This window comes from Petromyzon marinus, chromosome 63, assembly GCF_048934315.1.
Source record: "Petromyzon marinus isolate PM22_M1 ecotype Great Lakes invasive population chromosome 63, UKy_Petmar_22M1.pri1.0, whole genome shotgun sequence".
NCBI lineage: Eukaryota > Metazoa > Chordata > Hyperoartia > Petromyzontiformes > Petromyzontidae > Petromyzon > Petromyzon marinus.
Genome location: NC_133729.1, coordinates 597,852 through 621,882, shown reverse-complemented (window position 1 = coordinate 621,882; position 24,031 = coordinate 597,852). Strand labels below are relative to the sequence as shown.

Below are 24,031 nucleotides of genomic sequence, written 5' to 3'. Positions count from 1 at the left end.
CCACCTCCCCCACCCACCGTATTTGAGGAGTGTCGTGTGCGCACTGCTCGGTAATGCCGATGCTGCACTCCAGAAGTGAGGGGTGGCTCGCCAAGCGCTGCACGTTCGCTGCAAACCACAACTCGTACAGCACTGGCGCCGGCGTGGTGCTGGCGTATTTGGCACGCCGGATCTGCACTGTGGAGGCAGCGGAGGGTTGGTATTAGAACCGCACCCACGCTGTGAGGCTTCCCTTTTCTTGTGGGTGTCGAGGCCGTTTCTACCTCTGGCTCGCCAGGGCACGCACGGTGCAGCTCAAATGTGCACCTCCACCCGTTCCATTTGTACGGGGATAGAGTGTTTCCCCCTCGCTCAAACGCGTGGGTTCTCGCTCCATGCGTGCTCCGGTTGGCTCCGTGTGAGCGCTCATTAATTGGTCGATGAAACCTACGTAATAATGCGTAATTATAGGACCACAGAGCTTGGAAACCGGTAGAGACGGTGGGAGGCCTGGGTAAAGTGCTTTCGATTCGACCTCCCGGCACACGGCGGATATGCTCAAGGCCATGGAACGAAACCCCTCACTGCGACAATTTTTTATTTTATTTTACCACGTAAGGCCCACTGAGCTATGTAGCTCTTTTTCAGAAGCGACCTGGCCATCACAAATGATAGCTCAACGAAGTGGCTTATCATCATGTGGAAATTGATAGCAGTCAGCCAATACTCTAAATGCGTGTTTCTAAATGTGGACGGGAAAAACCGGAGGACCCGGAGCAAAATGCACGGGGAGAGAGACGCCACGACGACGACCTGTATACCATGCGAGGTAGTTTACATCTCATAGCCACCGTGGTGATGATGAGAGAGACACCACGACCTCCTGTAGACCAGGCGAGGTAGTTAACATCTCCTAGCCACCGTCACCTCAAAACTCCCAGTATTGAAAGGCGGGCAAAAGCAGCAGGTTGTCATCAAAAGGGTAATTAGTTTATTTACAAATTGCACATCCACCGATAAACAATCCTGGGGGGAAGCGTACCCACCCACACGTGTGGGGGGGGGGGGGGTGGAAGAAACGAAAAGGAATTCACAGGGAGTGAGAGACGGAGAGAGGAACCATTTCCTTACTCGGATCGGCAATCACAAGACAATCCGGTGCCCGCGTGTCGGATTTTTGCGACCCTTGCAGCCAGGTGGTGGAGATTCCACATTTTTGGATCGTGGCGAGCGGTGGCGGCGGTGTGTGGATCCACAGGGCAAAACAACCACCGACAAACCGGTTCTCGATTTATCCACCGGAGAAGATAGATGATGATGGGGCCCGATTCAATCGACCCCACGCACACCGCGATAAGAACCGGCAACCGCTCGCTCTGACCCCTTGAGCCACCTGACCCTGGGGTCAACCTGCAGCATCATATACTGGACCTTGAGTGATAAAAAATATATTATATGATTATTATGAGTGTCCGTTTCTATTACATATTGAGCACACAACAGGACATACGACCGCTTCTTATACGCTTGGGGATAGTAGTGCAACGCGAACATTTGTTGTCGACATTGAAATCGCCACGTGGGAAGCGGTATAACTCGCACACGGGGAAAGCGGAGATTAACTCGTCACGATGGAGTTCCCCCCCCCCCCCCCCAAGCTCGCGTGTCGCTTGGGGTGCCGCGAACGGCTGACGAACCCACGGAACGGATCATGTGTAGCAAAGGTCTCAGGAGAAGGTGGGACGCTTTCACGCACTCGTGATCCGAAATGAATGACACTTCGCTTTTGGGGTTCTCACACTCTGGAAAATCAGCCACTGAAGCCGTCTGTTCGTCCGTCCGTCCGCCCCGAATGCGTGTAACGGAGGGCCATGGCAACTCTGGTAACGATGACCCAAAATGAACGAAACTTCTGGGTAAGGTTGCGTTGCTATGAGGGTTCTCACACACACACTCCCCCCCTCTTTTTCTCACACCCCCCCCCCCCCCCATTTTTTCCCATTCTTTATTTTCCCAACCCCCCACTGCCGGCGGTTTCGATAAATAAAAACCCGCGGCTCGCGACAGCTCCCGACCTGCCATCTCGTCGTCCCGGGTCTCAAGCCGCTCGCTTGGCCGTCGTCTCCGTCCACTTTGGGCGGCTTCCATCGCAGCTGCCGCCGACGCCTTAACCCCCCCCCCCCCCCCCCGGGAGCCCCGAGCACACCGACGTTCTGTCACTTGAGATCGTCGAATTCTCAGTTGCGGGCACGTCGTCGTCTTTGTTTCTGTCACGAGCGCGCGTGGAGCGGTCGGACCGCTCCTCGCCTGCCACGCTCGCCCACGTGGCGCTCTCCGCCAACGTGCGGGCCAAGGGTCGATCCCGGTCAGCGACCCGCGAATATGAATAGATTTCCACCGCCAGCAACACCACTTACAGTACCTCTCTGCGAGTCGTGTCCTTGCTCAAATAGCCATTGGCGATCGCGTGGCCCTCCTTCCATTCAGCTCTGGCCGTGGTATTTACCGAACGCAACTCTGCGTTGGGCACACACCCCGTCTCCCTGCTGTGATTGTCCCACCTGATGACGGTCGCTTGTGTTGCGATCCTAACGTCGTGATCTATTATTTTCTACCTACGTGACTTTACCGGAAGACCCAAAGATGGAGGCGCCGACGTCCGTGGCGTTCGCGCCGATCCGGCCAAGCGACATACACAGCGTGGTGTAAATGACAACACAGCGGAACGACGGAGCGCCGTGTCACGGACAGTGAGCGTGCGCGTACGTGTCTCCGTACGTAGAGTATGTGCGTGCGTGTGTGTGCCTACGTGCGTGCGCGCGGTAGTGTAGCGGTTAGCGCGCTGCGCTATGAACCTGGCGACCCGGGTTCGGTGCCCGCTCATGGCCAACACCAGTGACGATTATCTGAACCGGTCCCGGGCCTCCCCTAGGTCGACTCAGCCTCAAATGAGTACCTGGTGCGGTGTGTAAACATCGCCACTGGGGAGACAAAGGCGGTCGGGCGTGGTGCTGGCCACCCACCCCCTTGTGTACCGTTCCGGCCTTCATAGGTGCTCGCTAACAGTACTTGCCCCTACAGTCTGTTAAGGCTACACGGGGGATCTTTGTCTTTGTGAGCAAATGCAGCAAGTTGGCACAGTAGGCGGTACAGCTGGTGGTGCATCGACCGGTCATCTCAGTCAGCCGGCCCACGGCACCTGCTGGGTTTGTCCCGTGACCTCATCCTGTCAGAGAGCCTTCGACACTTCACGTGGCCTCACGTACACATGCATGTAGGCACACCATTCGCTACTAAGTGACGGTGACGTCACCATTGCACCTAGCCTGGCACAGGCGCAATGGTGACGTCACCGTCACTTAGTAGCGAATGGTGTGCCTACATGCATGTGTACGTGCTTTCGGCCGTTTGCGTGTGCGTGCGTGTGTACGTGCGTGTTCGTCAGGCCCAGCAGGAGTGCGACGCTCACGAAACGAACGTTTATTCCGGGGCAGGGATTTCTGCCGACACCGCTACCGCTGCACCGGCACCGCTACCACTGCACCGGCACCGCTACCGCTGCACCGGCACCGCTACCGCACGCTGCAACCGCACGCGGGCAACGAACTCTCGGCCACGGCGCTTCGACGAGAAGGAAGAAAAAAAGATCAACAATCAACTTGCAGCCAAACTAAACAATACTCGCAGGGCACAAATTATTTCGCCCATTAAATAAATAGAAAAATAGTGCGGAATGCTTTAGTGCAGCGTGGTTTTTTTTCAGAGTTGCAATAAATTAAGGAAGTAAAAAAGCCGCGTTTCCCCCCCCCCCCCCCCCCCCCGGAGCGCCGTCTCGCCACGCTAGCGCCGTTCCCCGGCGCCGTCGCCTTCCCCGCGGCGACCGGCGCCACCCCCGGCCTCCTCCTCCTCCGCCAGCGCCGGCTCCACGCACGAGGCCCGCGCGTCCACGTGGAACCTGTGCGGCAGCGCCGCTTTCCCGCGCTCCGCGGAATCGCCGCCGCCGCCGCCGCCGCCGCCGCCGTGCCCGTCGGGCGACCGCAGGAACTCGCCGTCGTGCCGCGCGCCGATCGCGGCCGCCGGCGAGCCGTCGTGCCGCCTCGACCCGCGGCCGCGCGCCGGCCTCGTCCGTGCCGCCGCCGCCACCGCCCGCCCGTCCGCCGGCTCGCAGCGTTGCCCGCGGATCCAGCGCAGCTGCCCGTGCTTGTAGGCGAAGCGCGTGTCGCCGAACCAGCGCACGATGTCGGAGCGCGGCAGGCCCGTCCGCGCCACCAGCGCGACGTACGCCTCCGGCGTGGGCCACTGCGTCTGCCCGAAGACCGCCTTGAGCACCGACAGCTGTTCTTTGGTCTTCTTGGGACGCCGCACGCTCGGCTTCACCACGGCCGTCCTCCTGCCCGGCGCGTCGAGGAGGCCGGGGCTGCCCGGCCGCCGGTGGCGCTCGGGCCCCGAGCGCGGCTCGGGCGACGGCGGCGGCGGCGGCGTGAACTCGCGGCTGCGTGGTCGGTCCGTCGGCGTGGCGTTTGCGGCGAGCGTGCCGTGTGCCGCGTGTGTGCCGTGTGCACTGACGCGCGAGGCGTGCGCTTCGTGTGCGCCGGTATGTGTGGTGTGCGCAGAGTGCACGGAGTGTGGAGAGTGTGCGGAGTGTGTGAAGTGTGCGGAGTGTGTGAAGTGTGCGGAGTGTGTGGAGTGTGAGTATTTAGACTGTGCGGTGTGTGCAATGAGTGCGGCACGCACGGTGTGCGCCGTGTGGTCAGCGTATGCGGCGTGTGCAGGGGGTGCGCTGGCGCTGCACCCACCCCGCAGGCCCGCTCTGATCTCGCCGCTCAGCGAGGGCTTCACGTGCTCGTAGTTGCCGCCGTCGCGAGGGATTTTTATCTTGGCGATCAGGCGGCCCCGCGGCTCGGGGTGCGGCCCGCCGGCCGGCCGGGCGCCGTCGAGCGCCGGCGGGCGAGGCCGGGCGCCGACGCGAGCTGGCTCGTCTCCGTAGAAACCGCTCACCTCCTCGTCCGCACCCGCCGCCTCCCCCGCCGCTCGCTCGCCGGCGCCGCCCGGCTCCGAACGGTCCCCTCGGCGCCCGTCCGCCGCCGCCTCCTCGTACTCGGCGGCGGCGGCGGCGGCCGTGACCGCGGCGGCGCCGGCGGCCTTCGCTTCCCCGCCGACGCCGCCCCCCTCCTCTCCGGGCGGGCGGTGCCGCGCCTTGGCCGCGCGGTTGAGCGAGTCCACGATGCTCATCCTGCCCACGAACTCCAGGGGGCACATGGTCGGCAGGTTCCGATGGAAGAACCGCGCCGCGGACGGCCGCCGCGGCCCGGCGCGGCCGCCGGCGCCGTCGCCGCCGTCGCGCCGGCGGTAGCGGCCGTCGCTGAACCACTTCTTGACCTCGGAGCGGCCCAGCCCGGTGGCGCCCACGAGGCGCCGCAGCTCGCCCTCGTCCGGGTGGCGGTTGCGCGCGAAGCTGCGCTTGAGCCGCGCCAGCTGCTCCTTGCTCTTCTTGTGCTTCCCACGAGGGCCCCGGCACGGCGACGGCAACGCCGGCGCGTCGCAAGGGGGAGCGAGATCCGGCGGCGGCGGCGGCGGCGGCGACGACGAGGAGGAGGAAGAGGAGGAGGCCGACGGCGCCGTCGACGGAGAGGGCGACCGGACGGACGACGCGGTGAGGGTGAGCGCCAAGGGCGAGGAGGAGGAGGAGGAGGACTCGTGCACTCGCGCCGCCGAAACGTCCGGCGACGCGGCGGGAAGCTCGACGGGCGTGACGGCGGCGGCTTGATCCACGACGAGCGCCGACGGCGGCCGGCCCTCGCCCGTGGCCGGCTGCTTGGAGGCAGCAACGTCCGGCTGCAACACGGCGAAGGGAGACACGGGGTCTGTCGAGTGCGCGTCGGTGTGTGTGTGTGAGATGCGTATGCCCGTGAGTGTGTGTGTGTGCGAGATGCGTATGCACGTGGATGTGTGTGTGTGATGTGTATGCACGTGGGTGTGTGTGATGCGTATGCACGTAGATGTGTGTAATGCGTATGCACGTGGGTGTGTGTGTGTGTGATGCGTATGCACGTGGGTTAGTGTGATGCGTATGCACGTGGGTGTGTGTGTGTGATGCGTATGCACGTGGGTGTGTGTGATGCGTATGCACGTGGGTGTGTGTGTGTGTGAGATGCGTATGCAAGTGGATGTGTGTGTGTGCGATGCGTATGCACGTGGGTGTGTGTGATGCGTATGCACGTGTGTGTGTGTGTGATGCGTATGCACGTGGGTTAGTGTGATGCGTATGCACGTGGGTGTGTGTGACGCGTATGCACGTGGGTGTGTGACAGTGGCGAATATTTGCATTGGTCCTGGGCCTCCCCTAGGTCGACTCGGGAGACAAAGGCGGCCGTGCGTGGAGCCTGCCACCCGCCCCGTCTTCCCGAGTGCTGCTCGCGAACAGCAGTTGGCACCCCAATGCCGCCGTGCGTTGCCAGCGACCTGAACGAGATTCTCCCGGCCACGGCTGACGCCGGCTAACAAGGGACTGCTGCACCGGGGGGGGGTAGTAGGCTCACTCGCGCGGTGCGGTCAGCTCCCCCGTTATCCGGGGACAGTGGGGGGGTGGGCAAGGCGGGGGGTGGTGGTGGTGGGGGGGGGTGAAAGTTCGGCTCAGTTGAAACAAATCCCGGATAATGCAAAACGACGACGGTGAATTACAACTCGAAGAAGAACATCCACACTCTCTTAATAAGCAGGCCGGTCAAAACTCGATCCCACCTCGACCCCGCACAGACGGGGGGAGGCGGGGGGGCATCGACAAAAGGACACCCCCCTCCCCTCCCCTCCGAGCCATCTGTCGTCATCGTCGGGGTCACCGCCAGTACCGGCGGCGGCCACGAGGGGAGGCTGCAGGGCTGACGATCGTCAGCGACACGTTTCCGAAAGCCAGCGGTGAGCCGTGGCCCCTGCTGTGCGATTCCTGGTAGCCCCGAATATTTTTTTGCGTGGGCCCCCCCGCCCCCCCACCAAGAGCAAATAGTCGCTGAATATTTGCACCCTCAACCCCCACTCCCCACAACGCCACGGCCACCAGTGGGTAGTCCCCACCAACAGAGCCAACACCACGCCCGGCCGCCTTCGTCTCCAGAGTGGCGATGTTTCCACACCGCACCCGGTACTCATTTGAGGCCGAGTCGACCTAGGGGAGGCCCAGGACCGGTTCAGATAATCGCCATCGTTGTCGGCCGTGAGCGGGAATCGAACCCGGGTCGCCGGGTTCATAGCGCGGCCTAGCGCTGACCGCTACGCCGCCGCACAGACACGCCCGCAGAGTCGGCTCCGTCCGCACCTGCGCGCCGGGGCCATCGTGCGTCTCCGCCCCGGGGCCGCTCATCAGCAGCGTGGCCATGGTGCTCGCCACCAGCCTCCTGCGGCGCTCCTCGATCTCGCCGGGCGACCAGCTGATGGCGCGCGCCGCCCTCCGCGCCGCGAACCACCCGCGCAGGCGCCCCTCGGCGAACGGCGTCACCGACGCCAGCCACGCGATGTCCCCGCTCGACGGGTACGGGAAGCGCGCGAACGCCGCCAGCAGGTGCCGGTCGCCGTCCATGCGCCCGGCGTCGTCCGTCGCCGGAGCCGCCCCCTCCGCCGCGTCGTCGTCGGCCGTCGCCGCCGGCCGCTCGCCGGCGGCGGCCGCCGTCGTGGCGTCGTCCTCGGCGGCTCCCCCACCGCGGGCCCGCCCGGCGGCCGGAGCGCCGTCGAACGCGGCGCTCGCGAACGCCGGGTCGCCCTGCGCGATCTTCGACGCGTTGAGGACGATGTGCGGCAGCGCGGGGTTAAAGATCTGCAGGCCGCCCGCGCGGTCCTCCTGCCGCCGTTGGTGCTGCCGCGACCGCGGCACCGCCGCCGCCGCCGCCGCCGCCGCCGCCGCCGTCTTGGCCGCCGGCTCCCGCGCGGCCGCCCCGTTCTCCGCCGCCGCGTCCGTCAAACGCCGCCGGGGTTCGGCGCCGTTCGGCTTTTCGAACGGCGGCCGGGGCGAGCGGCGAGCGGAGAGCCCGGAGGGGTTCGGCACGGCGCCGCCCTCGGCGTCGTCGCTCGCCTGAGCGACCGCGGGGGTTGCCGGGGACGTCTCCGCGGAACGGCGTCTGCGGTCGTCTCCGTCGTCGCCGCCGCCGCCGCCGCCGACGTCCAACGCTCGCCCCACGGGGCTCTGCTCCAACACGGTCCGGTCGGGCATCTTGGTGATCCTCAGCTTCATGCGGCCGAGGCTGCGGTGGCGGCGGCGGTTGTGCGCGTCGAACTCGCTGCGCAGGGACGAGCGGAAGCGGCACGCGCGGCACACGTACAGCGGGTTGGCGAGCACGCCCGGGTGGGCCGCGTCCACGTGCGCGCTGAACACCGCCAGGTCGCGCGTCGCCAGGTGGCAGTGCCGGCACTCGTACCGCCGCTCTGCCGCCGGGACGCCGACGCCGTCCTTGCGGCTGAGGTCCTGCGGCGAATCGACGTCGCCGCCCCCCTCCTCCTCCTCCTCCTCCTCCTCCCCCTCCCCGCCGCCTGGCCTCACGGGGGAGGGCCCAGCGGAGGCCCGGGACGACTCTTCTCCGGGCTGCCGGGTCGGCGGCGGCGGCGGCGGCAGAAGCGACGAGGCGGGGTCAGAGCCGTGGGGGTGCCGTGCGGGCGGGGGGTCGAGGGTCGCCACCGGTGGGCGAACGTCGCGGCTTTGCTGCATGTCCGCTGGGCGCGGTGCCGGGAAGGTCACGGGAGGTCGGGGGTCATTGGTGGGTGCCCGGGCACGCCGCCATCGCCGTTGACGGTGGAGGTGGTGGAAGTGGTGGCGGAGGGGCGTGGGCGCGTCATGAACGAGGCCCTCGCCGAGCCGAACCGGCGCCGACGCCTGCTTTTGGTGACGCTGTCCAAACGGCGTTGGCGGCGGTGCCGAATCCCAAGTCCCCGCTGCCGTCACGATTCGGCGAGCACCGAATCGACAGATTTCACTTCAGGGCGTCCTCACCGTGTCCTGTGAAGTTGGAGATAAAGGGGGGAAATAAAACCCACGGGCAAGAGAAACAACGAACGCGTCACGTCCATTTCGCTTTCAAAAACCGCATGCCCGGCTACGCGTCGAGCGAGCTTCGAGTTGTCTCCGGTCATTACATTTTTGTTGTTGTATAAAAGTAACATGTATATTATTATAACGCTGCTGCACTGCACGGTCTTTCCTATCCGTGGGTGGAAAGAAAGCAGCCCTAGCAGAGGGGGCCCCAGCTGGAGAAGAGTGCTGCCCGTCGGGCAGGGGAGGGGTAGGGGGGGGGGCGGAACGATGGCGATCGCCGCCCCTCACGGTGTCCGCTCACCCCCCCGGGGCGCGGCTCACGAGCTCTGCACTTTTTTATTATCCTTCTCCCCCCCCACCGCCCCCACCCCCGGCACCTCTTCTTCGCACGTTTGGTTACATACGGTGCGAAAGAAGTTCAACATACAAACATACATACAGACTCACACACAGAGCCATAGACTGACACAGAGAGCCATAGACTCACACAGAGAGCCATAGACTCACACAGAGAGCCATAGACTCACACAGAGAGCCATAGACTCACACAGAGAGCCATAGACTCACACAGAGACCCAGATTCACACAGAGACCCAGACTCACACATAGACCCAGAGACTCACACAGAGAGCGATAGACTCACACAGAGAGCCATAGACTCACACAGAGAGCCATAGACTCACACAGAGAGCCATAGACTCACACAGAGAGCCACTCACACAGAGACCCCCATACTCACACAGAGACCCATATACTCACACAGAGACCCAGATTCACACAGAGACCCAGATTCACACAGAGAGCGATAGACTCACACAGAGAGCCATAGACTCACATAGAGACCCATAGACTCACACAGAGATATCAAACTCACACAGAGAACCAGAGACTCACATAGAGACCCGTAGTTTGTTGTCCTTCCCCTGCACCTCCGATTCGCATGGTTGGCTACGTACGGTGGTACGAAAGAAGTTAAATGTATGCACATTCATAGAGACTTGTATAGACATCAATAGACTCGCATAGTCTCATAGACAAACAGAGGCCCATAGACTCACATATAGAGCCATAGATTTGTACAGAGACCAATTAGATTCGCGCAGACTAAATAGCGATTATACCGGAATCTCGAGTGCAGTGATTTAATGGTCTCAGCCCGGTCACCACTAATGGCTGCCAGAAAAGAAATAAACCCATCGGATTATAAATTTGGTTCCGCACTTAAGTTTGGCTCAGTTTCAACTCCGAGCACGAGAACATTGGTTTGAGCGTCACGTGACGAATCTGTCAAGACGGCAGAGGGGGCGAGCGAAGTGCTCCCGCCTCTGCTGTGCGTGGGGACCAGAGCGTCATGAGGAGGCGGAGAAGGGAATCTCAGTGGTAGCTCTGTGATATCCGCTTCTGCGGGCCGTTCTCTAAGAACACGGAGGGCAGCGCCGCTCTGCGAGAGACAGCAATGGATTCGTTGTCTCGTGCGCGCAACACGACGCCGACAGCGCGGTTAAGCTACGGTAAAAAATAAAAATTTAAATACCTGACGACAAAATTATCCAACTATACGGATGGATAATTAACGAAAGCAACGGTAGTTATTGCGCAGGCAAGCGAGTCGGCAAAATCGCCGAGCAGTAAATAAAAGAGGCTAATCAATGATAACAAAAAAAAGTAACTTTAAAAATAAACACTGGACATGCCATGGCCCTACCTGGGTGCACCGGCCGAGATATTTTGCAGCCGTCGCAAACTTCCCTTTCCCCCCACCACCCCCAAGCCACGGCACGCACCGACGAACACGGCACACGGCACGGCCATCCGCGCCGCCAAGAAAACACAAACAGAAGGAAACAACGCACGCACACACACGCACACACACACGCACACACGCACGCACGCACGCACGCACACGCACACGCACGCACGCACGCACGCACACGCACACACACACACACGCACACACGCACACACACACACGTATAAACGCAAGCCACGGGTACGCAGTGCCACGTTGAAGACCGCACGCACGGCGAGCGCGGCGGCGGTAGGGGCGGCGGCGGCGCCGGAGGGTCGGACGCCGTGCCGGGAATGAAAGACGACCGCTCCGGACCTTCACGGCGGGAATTGGTGGCGGGGACCTCTCGAGACGCCAAGGAAGCAGCGTCGCCTTTCGCCCACGCGAGGCCGATTGGACTCGCTTCCCAGCAATGGGGTCACAAGCCCTCCTTCACCCCCCACCACCATCACCCATGCCCTCCCCGTCAACCCCGTGCAACTCCCCCCACTTGACGATTTTGTGGGGGGGGGTTCAGAAGCCTTACCTGGTAAAACAACAAGCTTTAGTCTTAGTCCTGAGTTAAATATTTTTTTTTCCTTTAAAAAAATAATTATGTCTTGCTTCCTTTTCTCGCGCGCCGGTATTTCATTTCTGCGCCGGAGATCTCGCGTTTCTCGCCTGTGCACCAACTGAAGGGCTTTCCTGGATGATTCATCACACATTTATACACACGCACACACACGTATGTATAAATATCCGCGGATTTTCGTTACAAAAAATAATCATATTCCCGATCGTTGTAATCCCGATGGTGGTCTCGGCGTCGCCCCGCTGCCGACAGGGGAAGAATCCTTTGGGGTTACTTCGCGAGACTTCGGCGAGAGCGAGGCGGTGGCGCCCACTGAAGTAGATCTCGCAGAGCTACCTCCGAGATTCCCTGCATCAAGTGACGTTAGGTCCGCACAGCAGAGGCACGACGCTTTTCCGCCCAACCACACGTACGGCATGCAGGGTTTCTCGCATGCCAATCAAACCGGAACTGGAATTTATCCAAAAAAAAGTGCGGACAACAAATAAATATTCAAAAAAAAAAACTAACAGCGGCCGCCAATCGCCACCGAGTGGCGGCGATGTCACACCGCAGCACTTGTGCCAGGCTACGTGTACCTTGTGTTGAACCAAAGATAAAGGTCCTGGCGCAGCACACGAGGAGGTGGGGCTGGCCGGCACCACATTTGGCGTGGGAATCGAACTCGGGTTTCGCCGGGGTTCGCGGCACTGCGGGCGCCAAGCGCTCCACAACCGCCGACCTCCTCCCTCCCCTCCCCTCCCCCCCCCACGTCCGCACGCTACGTCAACTCCACACGCGTCAGTTTTGTTGTTGTCGCGATGATCGCTCCAGGCCACGAAGATCGTCCCGCGGGCCTCGTCGGTAAGGGAATTGATAATTGCCATTTCTTTTTTTTTTTTAACTTACCGACGAGGAACGTTCGCTCGACGCTTGGACAGACTTAGGGGCGCGCGCCGACGGCGGCTGCGGCGGCGGTGGCAGACAGGACGCGGGAGCGAGCGGGGAACAACATGTGGTGCCCCTCCTAATTACCGCCTATGCAAATCCCATCAAAGATGGCTTTGCAACGGTAAACTCGGCAAAACGAATCAAGTGGCTTACCGTCTGGACCACCGAGCCCGGGCACGGGGGAAGGGGCGCGGGGTGAGAGGGGGGGGGGTCACGGGAGGGGGGCCACGGGGGGGGGGCAGATGTTTAGCGCAAGGAACCCATCATCGGTGCCCACCGCTCACCTCAATGCAGGCGTCACTGGGGAGGGACCTCGCCCAGAGATGGGGGGTCGCGGGGAATGCCGTAGTCCCAGGAACTCTCAGCCTACACTACACTACTATACACGAATACACACTACACTACTATACACTACACACGACTACACGCTACATTACTATACACTACACTACTACACACTACACTACTACTACACACTATACACTACTATACACTACACTACTATATACTACTATACACGAATACACACTACACTACTATACACTACACTACTATACACAGCACTACTACACACTATACACGACTACACACTACATTACTACACTACTACACACTACATTACTACACTACTACACACTACATTACTACACTACTACTACACACTACACTACTACACACTATACACTACTAGACACTATGTTACTATACACTACACTACTACACACTACTATACACTACACTACTACACACTACACACGAATATACACTACATTACTATACACGACTATACACTACACACTACTATACACTACATTACTATGCACGACTATACACTACATTACTTTACACACTACTATACACTACACTACTATACACTACACTACTATATACTATACACGACTATACACTACACTACTATATACTATACACGACTACACTACATTACTATACACTACACTACTACACACTGCATTACTACACACTACACTACTACACACTATGCACGACTATACACTACACTACTGCACACCTGTTAACCCCTCATCCGCGCCTACCTTATTACAGACCAATTCAGACCTTATTGGTCACCCTGTGCCCTTATAAGTATCAACGTTCATCCTACAAAGTCCGTATTGAAACGGCTATATGACGTATGGACCTAAAAACTCAATTTCCTTGTTCAAGAATACGGGTTTCAACCATACCGGGATAGGTGTTATCCTTTCTGGCAATACAGCAGTTGTGTTAAGATGTTAAAACACCGAAGAGAAACCTTTTGCAATGAATCATGTCTGCATTGACCACACATATGGGGGTGGCGTTTTAACATCCGCTACCGGGCAAGGGGCTCCCCCCTCCCCCCTCTCGAACGCGACTCCACCGCCCGGGTCGGTCAAGGCACTCAGAACCGGTTCAGATATCGCTCCGGCCGCCGGGGTCAGTCCGGGCCGGCCCCGGGCGGGGCGCGCATACACTCACGCCGCATGCGATATGTAGACAATGAAGAAGGGGAAAAGAAGAAGGTGATAATAAAATAATAACAGAAATAAACAGAACAAAATCTAAAACAGGGCTGTGCGATGTCCCTAAGCGGCTGTGACGAGCCACGTGACTACTATCCCAGTCTTGCTAGCGAGCAAGAAAATATTCCATGAGAATTCAAGGTCTGTGCGATTCGTCCGGCAGTATCTCAATGGAGCCTCAAGACTCGTTGTCTAAAAGGGTCCCCCCCCCGCCTTGGAATGTTTGGCCAATTAAATGGATGGAGAATGCCCCCCCTCACCCCCCCTCCATAGAAGGGGATAACCCGCCAAGCGCCACACAGATAGATTCATGAATCCATTGCTGCTCTTCCATCTCGTAGCCGCCTCACCACTTTTAACCACGAGGTCATCACTTCTTTGTTTTATTTTGCTCCATTAACTCAGGAAGGCCTCACCGAGCCTCAAGACTCTTTCTCAGGAGGGTCTTGACAAGTTTTTTAAGCGATGCTGCTGCTGATGCTGCTGCTTCTGATGCTCCTTCTGATGCTGCTGCTGATGCTGATGCTGCTGCTGATGATGCTGCTGCTAAGTGCGAGCCCCCCTCACATTTCTTTTCGCCAGAATTTGGTGGGGTGGGGGGGATGAAGTGGTCAATATGATGGCACGGGAGGGGGGGGGGGTTTATTGTTCCAGCTATGCGAAGGAGTGGGAGGATGAGCAGGAGGAAACCCACGCAGAACAGGGGGACAGAGAGAGCGAGAGGAGGAGGAGATGAGAGAATGCACAAACTCCACGCAGAGAAGCCACGCCACCTTGGCGACGAGGTCAGCGCCTGGGACTAGAAGTTCAAGACCGGAGGCTCAAGACCAGAACTTCAAGGTCAGAGGTTCAAGGTCAGTGCGAGGGACTAGAGGTTGAACGGAGGTTGCATCTGCCAGCGTGGCAAGTTGAAACAATGGTGCAATCTTATTTGGTAACCCTCCACCCCCCCCCCCCCACCACTACCGCCTCTGTTCACCCAGAGGCGGTAGTGGTAGGGGGCGGCGTGGAGGGGGGGGAGACCACACGGCCAATAAACGACGATAATCATGACAGCGGCGTCGGAATTTTCCGTTCCCATCGACGTTGTGCCAACGCCGCTCCAACGCCGCTCCAACGTCACTTCAACGTCACGCAAACGACAGGCCAACGCCGCTCCAACGCCGCTCCAACGCCACTCCAACATCGCGCGAACCGCCGGGCTCACCCGCGGACTGCTTGGCACCGCTTGGCACCGCCCCAATTACCAATCGGACATCCGATGCCCGCTACGACGGAACGCCGGCTTGGACGGGGACGAGAACACGCGAACACACACCACCCCCCGCTCCCCTCTTTACCCCCCCCTGCCATCCCCCCCATCCCCCCCACACCCCCCCCCCAAGCTCGATTTATCCGGGCGAGCGAGTCGACGGAGACTTTGCGGCGTGACCGAGAATTATCTCACAAACTAATTCAGGAAAGCGTCTGTAAATCTGTATGAAGTCGCGCGACTGTTAATTGCATATGCAAAATTAGTCGATTAAGATGCGCGGGGGGGGGGTCAGAGGGCAGGCGGGAGACGGGAGACGGTTAAACGGCGTCCGGCTAGCTCTGGGCGTTCATTGCTCGCTACTTCGTCTGTAATCCCATTGACCTGCAAATCTGTTGCTCAACCAAATCAACTTTAAGTCTTCAAATCTCTTTTGCTCAACTAAATTAACGTCGGAGCCCAAGCGCGGGCAGCCCGAGCAAGGCGACGGGGGAGGAGGGGGGGAGGAGGGGGGGGGGAGTGGGGGGGGCCTGCTCCTGCCACTCCGCATCGCGCGCCCGTCACCCTGTGGAATCCGCCACCACACCAGCACGCGGTTATTTTTTTTATCGCATTATTTGTCGCGCCAGATTAACCGGGAGGGGACCCGTCAGTGCGTACTTCTGCGATTGCACGCGCGGGCAGAGATACCACCCCCACCGTGTAGCCCAAACGGACCTTTTTGGGGTAAGTGCCGTTTTATATATATACACACACACAAAAGACAAAGATCCCCCATATACCCTTAACAGACTGTTGGGGAAAGTGCTGTTAGCGATCACCTATTAAGGCGGCACAGCCCACGAGGGGGTTGGTGGCCAACACTAAGCATGGCCGTCTTTGTCTCCCCAGTGGCGATGTTTACACATTACACCAGGTACTCATTTTAGGCCGAGTCTACCTAGGGGAGGCCCAGGACCAGTTCAAATAATCGTCACCGGTGATGACCGTGAGCGGAAATCGAACCCGGGTCGCCGGGTATATAGGGCAGCGTGAAGGGCGCTTTGCCCCCCCCCCCTCTCTCCGGCAAAACCGAAACTGCTTGGGCATGCGGTGGCTGGGCTTGTGGCAGGCTGCTTGACCCAGCCAATGCATCCTCGCCTGCCAGGAGGTCATCGCTGGGACTGTATCCAGATCTTTCAAGAACCTGGTTTAACCCAGGATGGACTGTAGGCATGCCATTCTGAATGTTTCAAATGGCACAGATGTTCCATTAGAGGGGGTACATATTTCGCAAAGTATAAAGGACGGAGGGATGGTATGACTGTGGCCGAGAAGACCCAATGTGCTTCTAGTGGAGCGACAGGCTAGGTAGCTTCCACACAGCATTACGCAGCTGACGAAAAGATAATGCTGCTTGACCGATGCGAAGCGAGACCTCCTGCTGCCAAATTGAAGTTGAGCACAATTCCCAGATACGGAAACTTCTCCACTCTCTCCACAACTGCATAAAATACCCAACCAGGTGCTTACTTTAGGTGGAGCGGATGGGTAAGTCCCCATCTCAAAGTGGCAATAACCCAGAGCTCTGGCCTGCTGATGATATCAAAGGCCTTGACCATGGTCAATAAAGCAGCGATGTAAGGGCAGGTCCCATTGGAATTCTCTACACCTCCGCTTCAGCAGAATGGCAGAGAATATCATATCTGTACAGGACCACCCCAACCTAAAATCACGTGGGGGCTCCGCAAGTTTTTCCTCAGTGTGCCTGGCACGGCGATGTTGAATAGTCATCACCTGGACCTTTTATCCGAGAAACTTTGGAGGGAGACGCCCCCAAAGTTGTTACAATCAGTACGTTTCCCCCTCTTTGAGGAGGGCCACCACCACCAGGGCACCCTTCCAATCTTGCAGAACCCGTCCTGTGGTTCGGACAAGTTGTGATGGTGTCATCTAGGACATCCTGCACACGAACGCCACCTCCCCTCACTAGTTTGCTTGGGAGACCATCTCTGCCCGGTGCTTTGGCTGGTCTCAGAGTCTGGATCGCTCTTCCTACTTAAAGAGATGCACATCAGCCAGCCACTCACAGGGGGTGGTGGCTACTTTCTCCGATATGTGCTTCCGGAAGGGTCATCCCCACCTCGCCCCATGGGCTGAGGGATTTCCCCTTCCCCAAGACCTCACGGGAATGCTCAGCAAAACCTGCGGACGTGTTCCTGGGGGTCAGAGACCAGATGACCATTCTTCCTCTTCAGGGTGGCAATAGACGTGGTGTTGCAAGATACTTTTTTGACAGAATTAAGGAGTGATTTGTGATCGCAGCCGACAGAGGCAGGCTCCATTTCCTCAGCAACCTGCGCCTGGCGTGCGGCACCCACTCCAGTCCACCAGCGATCCGGACAAAATTCAGCCCTGGTGACGTTTGGCAAATATTCATCGGGAGCAGCCTCAACGGGTCCCAGGGACTCGGCCCACGGCCGCCGGCTCGCTCGACACCGTCCGCGTCGCTCGACGCCCGCCTACCCACGACGTGTTCAACGGCTGTCCTGCGGCAGTCAGAGCGGCGAGCTTAAACGACCATCTGATGTTTGACGGCGCATTTGGCAGTCGCGCCTAAACGCGCCCGACTGTTGCGTACATTAATATGCTAATGCCTCTCCCGTGCGCGACTTCACAAAGGGACATTAATGACTCCCCCCCAAGTTTTTTTTTTTTGCCCGCCGCGCATCAGCTTAACGCACAGTAAATCGCGACGTAATTAAAATGTCATTAACGAGCGGCGTCGTTTCTGCCGACGCACGGGAATAGGAACACACAAATAAGTAAACAATGTTTTTTTTTTCTTGACGGCTGAGAGAGGGAGAGAGAGAGAGGAGGATGATGCGGTGGTGGTGGTGGTGGTGGAGGGGGGTGCGCGGTGAGCAAGAGCCGGTGCGGTACCCCTCGATTGTACACCACCACCACCACCACCACACCGGCAAGAGGCAAATGTCTCATGAATATTTAAATTCCCCTCCGAGGGTAGGCACTGACAGCGCCCAGAAAACGCCAGCAGCGCTGCAAGCCGCCCACGCCATCACTGGCTGGCACGGTCGTCGCTGAGCCAGCTCAAATGATATATATTTTACACCCTTGAGTTGAACGGACGACCGCCGGCATTGCAAGCAGCACCGTGCATGTCGTGCGATTGCACCTGGACGCAACGACTCGCGTACACGCGCGCACGTACGTACACACGTGTACATACGCGTACACGCGCGCACGTACGTACGCACGCACGTGTACATACGCGTACACGCGCGCACGTACGTACACACGCACGTGTACATACGTGCGTACACGCACGTACGTACACACGTGTACATACGCGTACACGCGCGCACGTACGTACGCACGCACGTGTACATACGCGTACACGCGCGCACGTACGTACACACGCACGTGTACATACGCGTACACGCACGTACGTACACACGTGTACATACGCGTACACGCGCGCACGTACGTACGCGTTTAATAAACGGCCAGCGCGGTAATCACCGCGGCAGTATGTGGGGGGCGGGGGGATTCTCAAGCCGACGCGCAACGAGGGCACGGGAAATTTAAAAAAATCCCAAAAGAGAAACAAGCCAACCGACCCGACGGCCCGCGCCGAACCTGCATCTTCCCAACACGCGGTACGAGGGCGCAACCGGCTTCGTGGCCGGCAGATTCCGAAGCCGTCAGTTTGTATTATTATTATTATTTTTATTATTATTATTCTCCTGTCCGGCTCAGCGTGAAGGTGGGCACGACGACAGCGGCGGCGCTTCTAGCGACGGGGTCCGTGCGGAGCGGCTCGGAGCGAGCGACATCGGCCGCAGAGCGTTTGCCCGTGGCACGGCTCGCATCGTTCCCGCGCAACTCAAATTGGAGGAGAGAGAGAGAAGATGAGACGACGACGATGATGATGATGATGACGGCGACAACAACAAATATAAATACGCGCGCGCGCACACAAACCCGACCGAACAACAACGTCAAAGAGAATACCAAAGCGCCGAGGGGGGGGGGGGGAATTCCAGCGCGCAAATATTGGTGCGAGATCGCCCGCTGCCCGCGCTCGCAAATACCAAGTCGCGACTCTTTGCCGATGCCACCGCCGCCGCCGCCGCCGCCACCGCCGAGATATCCTCGCCCCGCGCGATCTGCGATGCCGCAGCCGCCACCGCCGCCGCCGCCGCCGCCGCCTCTGCCAGGGTTTTTGTTTTTTTAACACCCTCTCGCCTCCTTCCCCCCCCCCCTGACCTACATTCTTCGCTGCGCGTGCGGCGAAGCTGCCGCCCGACGCAGGTTTAGACTCGGAGCGCCGCGCGGCTTCTCTTACCCGAGACGTGTGTCGCCCGCCCGCCCGCCCGCCCGCCCGCCCGCCCTCTCTCTCTCTCTCCATACCGCCGCAAGCCCGGGCAAGGGCACGCCGGGCTGCTGCTGTCGATTGAGGATTTTTTTTCTTCCCCTTCCTCCGTTTTTTCAGAGCGCGTCACTTGAGCGGCGGCATTTGGGTCGTCTGAACTTCCTCCCGACGAGGGGGAGGAGGAGAGGAATGGGAGAGAGGGGGGGGAAACCAAAAAAAAACAGGAGGACATTGGAGAGAGAAGAACCAAAACAAAATTGGTCTTGCTGCAGCAATGCCTGCTGGGAAGGATCATGTGATTTAACAATCCTGGCACTGGTGCTGCCAGCTTTTCTCTCTCGCCCTCGCTCTCTCTCTCTCTCTTTCTCTCTCTCGGCCGCGCGTGTACAAATTCACTCGAGCGGTGCGAGCGAGTGCGCTCGCTCGCACCGCGTCCCACTTGCCACTTGGGCTCTCTCACAATTTGTTTTCGGTACGAATCGGACGACCCGGCCGCCAGTCCCCGATGAGGCACGGCGCGCCGAACCGACGGGCCGACGGACGCATCGCGGATACCGTCAATGCGGACGGTCGGACGGGAGGCGACGACGCTATCGGGGGGGGGGGGGGGGGGCGCGCGAGGATATTTACGCAAGACCCGCGGCCGGACTTGAGGGGTTTCGCGAGAAATGAAAACAGTCGCCGCCCGCCGAGACGACATAAACCCACGGCGGCAGCGGAAGTAGTTAAAAGAATAAAATATGAAAAGAGGACGAACAGAAACGGGACGAATTCATTCCTTTTTTTTTATATCTAAACAATGGAACTGGCAATCGGCCCTGGCATGCGCTCCGCCATAAACCAGATTGCCGCAAGCATATTATGGCAACCGTCGCGGGCGAACGTTGCCATAAAGTAACGCACGTGGCCCTCTCTCACTCCCCTCGCTCGCGACGGCATTGAGGCCCCGTCTATCTCCTATTAAAGCCCCATCTATCTCCTATTAAAGCCCCATCTATCTCCGAATAAGGCCCCATCTATCTCCTATTAAGGCCCCATCTATCTCCTATTAAAGCCCCATCTATCTCCTATTAAAGCCCCATCTATCTCCTATTAAAGCCCCATCTATCTCCTCATAAGGCCCCATCTATCTCCTATTAAGGCCCCATCTATCTCCTATTAAAGCCCCATCTATCTCCTATTAAAGCCCCATCCATCTCCTAATGAGGCCCCATCTATCTCCTATTAAGGCCCCATCTATCTCCTATTAAGGCCCCATCTATCTCCTATTAAAGCCCCATCTATCTCCTATTAAAGCCCCATCTATCTCCTAATAAGGCCCCATCTATCTCCTATTAAGGCCCCATCTATCTCCTATTAAGGCCCCATCTATCTCCTATTAAAGCCCCATCTATCTCCTAATAAGGCCCCATCTATCTCCTATTAAGGCCCCATCTATCTCCTATTAAAGCCCCATCTATCTCCTAATAAGGCCCCATCTATCTCCTATTAAGGCCCCATCTATCTCCTATTAAAGCCCCATCTATCTCCTATTAAGGCCCCATCTATCTCCTATTAAAGCCCCATCTATCTCCTATTAAAGCCCCATCTATCTCCTAATAAGGCCCCATCTATCTCCTATTAAGGCCCCATCTATCTCCTATTAAGGCCCCATCTCCTACCGGAGGGGTGCGCCACGGACTACGGCCTCAAGCCACCGGTGGCCACCTTATGCGAGCGAACACCGTGAGGGTATCCCCCCACCTCCACCACCCTCCCCCCGTGGCCTCTCCAGCCCACCCCGATCGCCCATCCTTCACACCGCCTTTGTCTGGCAGTTCTGCAACCAGTCTTCTTTTTATTTTGGGCGATGCATCGGCATGTCGGTTACTCTTTGGATTATTTTTTTATTTCCATGATGATTTTCAACAAAGAGTGTGTGTGTGTATATGGAATCAGAATCTACATTTATACTGGAGTAATTCGCAATTCGATGAGCTATGAAGCTCTTTTTTTCCAAGGGTGTCCAGTTATAGAAGGGTCACAATCTTGCAAGCGGGAAACGGATGAGCAGATTGGTGGAAAGGAAGAGCGTGGTGATCACCCGAGGCAGGAAAGAGAAGCAGAGGAGAGAGAGAACGGAGAGAGAAAGAACAGACAGATAGAGAATGGAGAGAGAGAACAGTGATAGAGAGAGAGAACAGTGATAGAGAGAGAACAGTGATAGAGAGAACAGTGATAGAGAGAGAACAGTGATAGAGAGAGAACAGTGACAGAGAGAGAACAGTGATAGAGAGAGAACAGTGACAGAGAGAGAGAGAGAACAGTGAGAGAGAGAACAGTGATAGAGAGAGAACAGTGATAGAGAGAGAACAGTGATAGAGAGAGAACAGTGATAGAGAGAGAGAGAACAGTGATAGAGAGAGAGAGAACAGTGATAGAGAGAGAATGGAGAGAGAACAGTGATAGAGAGAGAGAACAGTGACAGAGAGAGAACAGTGAGAGAGAGAGAACAGTGAGAGAGAGAGAATGGAGAGAGAACAGTGATAGAGAGAGAGAACAGTGACAGAGAGAGAACAGTGAGAGAGAGAGAACAGTGAGAGAGAGAGAGAGAACAGTGATAGAGAGAGAGAACAGTGAGAGAGAGAGAGAGAACAGTGAGAGAGAGAGAGAGAACAGTGATAGAGAGAGAGAGAACAGTGAGAGAGAGAGAACAGTGAGAGAGAGAACAGTGAGAGAGAGAGAGAGAACAGTGATAGAGAGAGAACAGTGAGAGAGAGAGAGAGAACAGTGATAGAGAGAGAACAGTGAGAGAGAGAACAGTGAGAGAGAGAGAACAGTGAGAGAGAGAGAATTGAGAGAGAGAACAGTGATAGAGAGAACAGTGATAGAGAGAGAACAGTGATAGAGAGAACAGAGAGAGAGAGAGAACAGTGAGAGAGAGAGAACAGTGATAGAGAGAGAACAGTGATAGAGAGAGAACAGTGACAGAGAGAGAGAGAGAACAGTGAGAGAGAGAACAGTGATAGAGAGAGAACAGTGATAGAGAGAGAACAGAGAGAGAGAACAGTGATAGAGAGAGAGAACAGTGATAGAGAGAGAGAACAGTGAGAGAGAGAGAACAGTGAGAGAGAGAGAATGGAGAGAGAACAGTGATAGAGAGAGAACAGTGATAGAGAGAGAACAGTGATAGAGAGAGAGAGAACAGTGATAGAGAGAGAGAGAACAGTGATAGAGAGAGAATGGAGAGAGAACAGTGATAGAGAGAGAGAACAGTGACAGAGAGAGAACAGTGAGAGAGAGAGAACAGTGAGAGAGAGAGAATGGAGAGAGAACAGTGATAGAGAGAGAGAACAGTGACAGAGAGAGAACAGTGAGAGAGAGAGAACAGTGAGAGAGAGAGAGAACAGTGATAGAGAGAGAGAACAGTGATAGAGAGAGAACAGTGAGAGAGAGAGAACAGTGAGAGAGAGAGAGAGAGAACAGTGATAGAGAGAGAACAGTGAGAGAGAGAGAGAGAACAGTGATAGAGAGAGAACAGTGAGAGAGAGAACAGTGAGAGAGAGAGAACAGTGAGAGAGAGAGAGAGAACAGTGATAGAGAGAGAACAGTGAGAGAGAGAACAGTGAGAGAGAGAGAACAGTGAGAGAGAGAGAATTGAGAGAGAGAACAGTGAGAGAGAGAGAGAGAACAGTGACAGAGAGAGAATGGAGAGAGAGAACAGTGAAGGAGCGACTGGGCACCTGGGGTCGCCTGTGCAAGTTCCTCACCTTCAGGACAAAGACGTTGGTGGTGAACCAGCTGGTGATGTCCATGCTGTGGCACCGACTCTTCTCCCTGCACCCCCCCATGAGCCTCGTCAACGCACTTCAGAAGCAAGTCCCCGACTTCTTCTGGTCGGGTGGAGGACACTGGGTCGCGGCTGGGGTCCTGGCCCTGCCACTGGACAAGGGCGGTCATGGGCTGGTGTGCGTGCGGAGTCAGCTGGCCACCTTCTGACTGCAGGCTGCGCAAAAGTTCCTGCACGCCGCCCCTGCACCGGCCTGGAGCGTCACGGCCTCCTTCCTCCTGAAACAGCTGGGGGGTCTGCAGTGCTCCAAACAACTATTCTACATGGACCTGCAGGGCCTCCCACTGGGACAGCTGCCACCCTTCTACAGGAGAGTCCTGCAGACATGGAGCTCCCTCGCCGTCAGGAGGCTGAACCAACCGCGATCGGCCGAGGATCTGGTCTTCGAACCGATCCTCAGGAACCCACAGACAAAGCTGCCATCCACCACCACCTCTGGCATGGAGAGGCGCCTCGCCAACGCGCAGCTCACCAGGATGGGAGATCTGGTGGAGCCTGAAACACGGGGTCGGTGGCTCGGACCAGCAGACATGGCCGCAAAGACAGGGCTGCAGTCGCTCCGGGTGGCTGCCCGGATCCTGGCCGAAGCCAAGGGGGCCTCTTCTCAGCGGCAGCGGGGAGAACGCCCCCCCATCGGCGTTGGGGATGACGAGGCCCCTCTCGGTCCCCCTCCACCGGAGCTCTCAGTCGTGCCACTGCATCGCCAATGCCGACAAACGAAGGCAGATCACAACCTGTGCCGGCTAGAAGACCTGGCGGAGGTGGCC

The 24,031-nt window shown here is 58.0% G+C and overlaps 1 protein-coding gene across 6 annotated transcripts in view; it reads right to left on the bottom strand.

Annotated features, from left to right (window-relative positions):
* Positions 1-947: 947 nt before the first annotated feature.
* LOC116956000 (uncharacterized) overlaps positions 948-24,031 on the bottom strand; it is a 40,321-nt gene continuing 17,237 nt past the window's right edge. For 3 of the 6 annotated variants that reach the window (XM_076053826.1, XM_076053825.1, XM_032977386.2), the window contains 2 exons: positions 7,292-8,959; positions 948-5,814 (listed from right to left, as the gene is read on the bottom strand). In XM_076053826.1, the coding sequence (XP_075909941.1) occupies positions 3,820-5,814; positions 7,292-8,671 (3,375 nt within the window). In that variant the 5' untranslated portion in view covers positions 8,672-8,959 and the 3' untranslated portion in view covers positions 948-3,819. Of the gene's footprint in view, positions 5,815-7,291; positions 8,960-19,154; positions 19,259-19,408; positions 19,438-23,184; positions 23,594-24,031 lie in introns of those variants that run through there. The other 3 variants (XM_076053829.1, XM_076053828.1, XM_076053827.1) reach the window with 3 other exon arrangements.